The sequence below is a fragment of the Neophocaena asiaeorientalis genome, unplaced genomic scaffold (genome assembly GCF_003031525.2).
Source record: "Neophocaena asiaeorientalis asiaeorientalis breed wild unplaced genomic scaffold, Neophocaena_asiaeorientalis_V1.1 scaffold504, whole genome shotgun sequence".
NCBI lineage: Eukaryota > Metazoa > Chordata > Mammalia > Artiodactyla > Phocoenidae > Neophocaena > Neophocaena asiaeorientalis.
In genome coordinates, this window is record NW_020174438.1 from 7,862,810 (window position 1) to 7,868,831 (window position 6,022).

The window sequence follows — 6,022 nt, forward strand, 5'->3', positions numbered from 1 at the left end:
AACTAAGAATTAGAGATATTAGGCCCTTTTCAAAAATGAGGAATCCAAGGATCATTTAGTTCAAGTAAGCTTGCCCAAGTTCACACAGTAAATTATGGAACTGGAATTAAAATGCCAGTTTTTGGGCTCCACTGCATATACTCTGTGCCAATATTTTATTGAAATACTCTGGGCACCTGTGTGTGTGTGTGTGTGTGTGTGTGTGTGTGTATCATAATATCATAATCACATTTAATAAAATCAACACTAATTACTTTATATCATATAATACCTAGTTCAAGTTTTCCCAATTATACGTTATCTTCTATTCCTGCTTTATTTAAACAGAATACAATCAAGAATTGCATTTGCGGGCTTCCCTGGTGGCGCAGTGGTTGAGAGTCCGCCTGCTGATGCAGGGGACGCGGGTTCGTGCCCTGGTCCGGGAGGATCCCGCATGCCGCGGAGTGGCTGGGCCCGTGAGCCATGGCCACTGAGCCTGCGCGCCCGGAGCCTGTGCTCCGCAACGGGAGAGGCCACAACAGTGAGAGGCCCGCGTACCACAAAAAAAAAAAAAAAAAAAAAAAAAAAAAAACAGAAGAGATCTTTCCTCACATATGTATGAAGAAAACATGACTTCGCACAAGCTGGAAGAGCTGTGATTCAAAGTATACGATTTCAGGGTGCTGACGCCACGTATTGTTTGAGTACATGAGCAGCACAGAAGAGGGATTTTTGACACAGAGGCTGCACAACATAATCAGATCTCTACTCTTGGCAATAGGTGAGTTCCATGTCCCCATTGGATAAGAGAATTGAGTGAAAATGATGACTGAGAACACAGATACTCGACATATAAGGGGCTGGTCTGTGGGCCACTGTCTGAACTCTGTACTGTGTTCCCAGAGCCCAGACCATATGAACTATGGAGACACTGTAGGGGAGGGTTTGAGTTGCTATAAAAAACTGATTTTACTTTTAGACAAGGGAAGGTCAGAAAGAACAGAAGACCTGGTTTCTCTTTGGAAAAAGCATTAACAGGAGACACTAAGTGTTGACCTGGGAGATGGAAGGTATGGTGAGCTGGGCCTAAGAATGTGGTAAAAGTGAGTCTAGGGATAAAGTGGAACATGAGTTTTGGCCTTGTCACATTAGGAATCTGAGGCACGTGGCCATCACAGGCTTCCTCTTAGTGCTAATCCTGGGGGTCCCTGGCCTTGCTGTATGGTTGGTTATCTCTAGATTAGAAATCACTTTCTACATAAATTCATTATTGGAGAAGGAAGAAGGTTTAAGAACCTAGTCTTTTTTTTTTGCACATAACGTTCTTTAACCATAACTTGAACAGCTGAGTCACAAATATCCTTATCCAGCAAACAATGGGAGTCTACAGCTGCCCGCACCCCTACTGCCCTCCTCTCCTGCCCTTAAGGGAACAGCTCACCTTTGTTCCCACCTGGGAAGCGAATCATTTTTTATACAAGTTTTAAAGGTTACACTTCATTTACAGTTATTACAAAATATCGGCTGTATTCCCCGTGCCGTATGATATATCCTTGCAGCCTCTTACACCCAATAGCTTGTACCTCCCACTCCCTCACCACTATATTGCCTCTTCCCTCCTCTCCTCACTGCTAACCACTAGTTTGTTCTCTATATCTGTGAGCCTGCTTCTTATTTATTTATTTTTGCGGTACGCGGGCCTCTCACTGTTGTGGCCTCTCCCGTTGAGGGGCACAGGCTCCGGACGCGCAGGCTCAGCGGCCATGGCTCACGGGCCCAGCCGCCCCACGGCACGTGGGATCTTCCCGGACTGGGGCACGAACCCGTGTCCCCTGCATCGGCAGGCGGACTCTCAACCACCACGCCACCAGGGAAGACCCCTATGCATTTACTTTTAAACGCACACCAATTAGGTTTTCTGTCCTCACCACTTTTCCAAATTAGCCTCATCATGGCCCTCAATCTAACCTGTCTCTCTTGTTCAAATCCAGTGATCAGTTCTCCGTCCTCATCTTACTGACCTACCAGGATCACTTGACACAGTTGGTTACTCTCTCCTTTTTTTGAAACTCTTCTCCTTCTTCATTTGGCTTCTTTCTCTCTCTAACTTCTTTTTCTGACTTAATGTTTTATTTCTTCTCAATTTCCCTTGCTGAATTCATCTAATCCTCCAGACTTCTAAATATTGTACTATCCATGACTCAGTTTTTTTCTTACCTCTATCCTTTTACTATGCTCACTAATTGCACAATTCTAAATACTCTGTTGATGCTGATGAACTCTAGACTCACAATGTTGAACTACCTTCCTACACTTTTATTTGGATGTGAAATAGACATCTTAAATATACGTAAAACTGAACTCAGTTTTCCATTTAACAACCTTCTTTCCTGGTCATTTTTTTACCTCAACAAATAGCCAATCCATTCTTTGAATTTTTCTGGGGGATAATAATAATGGGAAAAAAAATAAAAAGTTTATTTCATCCTGAACCTCTCTTTCATACTCTAGATCCTACCCATTAGAAAGTCAATATGTTGAAATATAAATAAAGAATTCATGGCTAATGTTGAATCAGAGAGGAAACAGGAACATACGATGACAGGAAGTGGCTCAACTGGCAGGTAGCTGAATTTGGGTTTTCATGGGCACACAAGGGATTAAGGAGCTTTTCTTAATTGTCCAATCCCAGTCTGAGTCTCCACATACCACAAAACAGCTGTGTGAAAGCAAAACTCTTGGCTTGAGAAGGAAGTGTCAGCCCAGGCCCCTCACTATGAAGAAGGCAATTGAGACAAAGGAAATAGAAGAGTTGAAGGGTTGGGGGTGGAGATGAAGCCCCCAGGGATTCAGAACACCTTGGAGAAGTCTCAGAAGTCCATTGTATGAGGCTGTGATGTCGGCGCTGAGGTCACAGAGGAGACCTGATGGAGTGAGTTCCGGCTGAGAAGGCTTCAGTGGTGGTTGTTCAGCAAGATGAGGGAAGTTTCGAGCCTTGTATAAGAAGGACGGGGCCACAGCTGATTGGTATGTTTCCCCAAACTGGGCCCTTCATGCTGCCCTTGCCCCTTCACTCATCAACTGTAGACCTCTTTCCCAGGGCCTCCGGTTTCCCTCCCATGACCCCTGACATCTCTCAAACCCAAAATCTTCCCAAAGCATCCTATCCCAGGGACGTCATAACCCCTTCCATGTGGACCCTGCAGTCCCCCCACCCTGAGATCCCAGATCCTCTTCCTGCTCACCTTTCCTACTTTCACCACTGCCCAAAAGGCTAATCTCGGTCTCCCATCCCCATCCCCCTAGCTGTGTTCCTACAGACCTGGGCCTCCTGCTGCCCACCATGGCCAAAAGTGGAGAGGCCCTGCCGCAGGGCAGCCCGGTGCTGGTCCAGGATCCTCACCTCATCAAGGTGACAGTGAAGACGCCCAAGGACAAGGAGGATTTCTCAGTTACAGACACTTGCACCATCCAGCAGCTGAAGGAAGAGATATCCCAGCGCTTTAAGGCCCACCCTGATCAGCTGATCCTAATATTTGCTGGTAAAATCCTCAAGGACCCTGACTCACTGGCACAGTGTGGGGTCCGAGATGGCCTCACTGTCCACCTGGTCATCAAGATGCAGCGCCGTACTGTGGGCACTGAGTGCCCAGCTGCTTCGGTCCCTATCCCAGCCCCAAGCCTTGGATCACTCCCTCAGCCAAGCTCCATTTACCCAGCAGACAGGCTACCCACCAGCCCTAGCTGGTGCCAATCCCCTGTGAGCTTAGGTGTCCTCACAGGCCTCAATGGGCTAGGCCTGACCTCTGGTAGTTTCCCCGACCCGCCAAGCTCACTGATGTGGCAGCATGTGTCTGTGCCTGAGTTTGTGGCTCAGATCATTGATGACTCCTTCATCCAGGGTCTGCTGTCCAACACAGGCCTGGTGCGCCAGCTGGTTCTTGACAACCCCCATATGCAGCAGCTGATCCAGCACAACCCTGAGATTGGGTACATCCTCAACAACCCTGAAATCATGCGGCAGACAATGGAGTTTCTATGCAAACCTGCCACGATGCAAGAGATGATGCGTAGCCAGGACCGGGCACTCAGAAACCTGGAGAGCATCCCTGGTGGCTACAATGTGCTCCGTACCATGTATACAGATATCATGCACCCAATGCTTAATGCAGTGCAGGAGCAGTTCGGTGGCAATCCCTTTGCTACCACCACTACTGCTAGTGCTACCACCAGTAGCAGCCAACCTTCAAGGATGGAGAATCGTGACCCTCTCCCCAACCCCTGGGCTTCCACATTTGCAGGCTCAGCTGGTAGGAGAGGCAGGAGGCCTGGGGACCAGGAGGTATCCGAACTTAGAAACAGGGTTTGCAATGTTCTAGGTAATATAAGGCTCTATGACTATCTCCAGCAATTACATGAGAGGCCCCTGTCCCTGAGAACCTATCTGCAGGGGATTGCATCTACCCTCAGCCCAAGCCAAGAGCCACCACCACCACCAGGAAGCCAAGTTCCCCCAACTTCACCCTCATCCCAGGAACTTGAGTCAGGCCAGCCTCTCCCCAGGGAGTCAGTAGCAATCAAGGGGAAGCCCTCCTGCCCCGCATCCTTGAGATACCCCACAGAGAGCAGTGCTAGAAAAGCTGGAAGCCAAGATGGTGCAGGGAATGGCTCCACTGCCCACGGCACCAGCATGCCTGATCTTGTCTCCAGGCTGGAGTGTGCTGCCAACAAGGCCCCATTTGTTCCTTCCCCACCTTCACCCACGGCAGTTACCGCTGGAAGCCCTGAGCATGTCTGGCTGCCACCACCAGCTTACCCAAGCTCTCTGAGGCCCGCCAGAATGAATGAGGCCCCACAGTTGCAGGACGAAATGCGCTGGCAGCTGCCACTGCCGCTGCACCTTCAGGCAGCCATGGCAAACCCTCGTGCCATGCATGCCTTGCTGCAGATTGAACAGGGTCTGCAGATCCTGGCTACTGAAGCCCCTCACCTCCTCCTTTTGTTCACGCCTTGCCTAGCAGGGCTGGGAAGTACGGCAGGAAGTACAGAGCCTCGAGAGGGTGCCCTTATGCCCGCGGATCCTCCCCTAGCCCCAGGTCCTGAAGTTCCCTCAGCACAAGGCTCTGTGGTGCTGGGCCTCCATTCCATGCCCTTCCTCCAGATGTTGCAAGCCCTAGCTGGTGCCAATCCCCTGCAGCTGCAGCCCGAGAACCACTTCCGGGTACAGCTAGAGCAATTGCGGGCCATGGGCTTTCTGAATCCTGAAGCCAATCTGCAGGCCCTCATTGCCACCGGAGGTGACGTAGATGCTGCTGTGAAGAAGCTGAGGCAGTTGTCGGAGCCCTAGTTGTTCAGACCACATCTTTTCCTCTGTGCTTTTCCCCCATATCCCCTACCTTAACTCCCCCATTCTTGAATGCAGCTGCACTATGAACCGAATTTACTATGATGCTCTTTACGGTGGAGACAATGTTGTTCCAGAATCATTGGGAAGAATGAGAGCCAGAACAGGGTAGGGGTGCTGTGAGTGACCCAGCCATCCCTGCCACTGTACCATCGTGGGATCCCAGTCTGAGCTCCGCTAATGCCTATCTTGAGATGCAATTACATCCAATCTCCCGTGTCATCTGCTGCCTGAGTCTGATTTTCTTGTGGGCTATGAGAAAAGGGGGGGGGGCTTGTATAGGAGAAGAGATGGTAAGAGCTGTCTCTGCATGGACGGGAGGGCTTGGATGGGAAACCAAAAGGTTTCAGAGGCACGGGGAACAGAGGAGGGTGAGTTGAAGACTGCAGCTTTCCTGGTGTCCTTCCAAAGGTCCCCCCAGATTTGGTGTCCTGTAGGAGCTGCCACCATGCACTCTGTGTTCTTTGGGGCTCTCTACCATCGGGCAGACTGAAAAGTGGGCACAGCTTCTTATTTTTACTGCCTCTGAACATTATCCTACAGGGGGCTCTCACTTTTGGGATTTGATTCTGATCTCTGAGTGGATAGCAATAGAGCAAGAATCAGGCTGAGTTCTAAGATTCCCTGATCTCACCA

General features: G+C 49.7%; 1 protein-coding gene across 2 annotated transcripts; it reads left to right on the plus strand.

The window, feature by feature from the left end:
* Positions 1 to 524: 524 nt before the first annotated feature.
* UBQLN3 (ubiquilin 3) lies at positions 525 to 5,608 on the plus strand. 2 transcript variants are annotated; one of them, XM_024757086.1, is made up of 3 exons: positions 525 to 763; positions 2,675 to 3,009; positions 3,289 to 5,608. In XM_024757086.1, exon 3 carries the CDS (start codon positions 3,326 to 3,328, stop codon positions 5,327 to 5,329), a length of 2,004 nt encoding a protein of 667 aa, XP_024612854.1. In that variant the 5' UTR covers positions 525 to 763; positions 2,675 to 3,009; positions 3,289 to 3,325; the 3' UTR covers positions 5,330 to 5,608. The 2 variants fall into 2 exon arrangements, with proteins under 2 accessions (XP_024612854.1, XP_024612856.1); XM_024757088.1 differs by lacking the exon at positions 525 to 763 and having other exon boundaries at positions 1,827 to 3,009.
* Positions 5,609 to 6,022: the final 414 nt, after the last annotated feature.

Bases quoted from the DNA above. Each gene is read 5' to 3' on its own strand.
- UBQLN3 (XM_024757086.1), top strand. From the start codon at position 3,326: ATGGCCAAAAGTGGAGAGGCCCTGCCGCAGGGCAGCCCGGTGCTGGTC.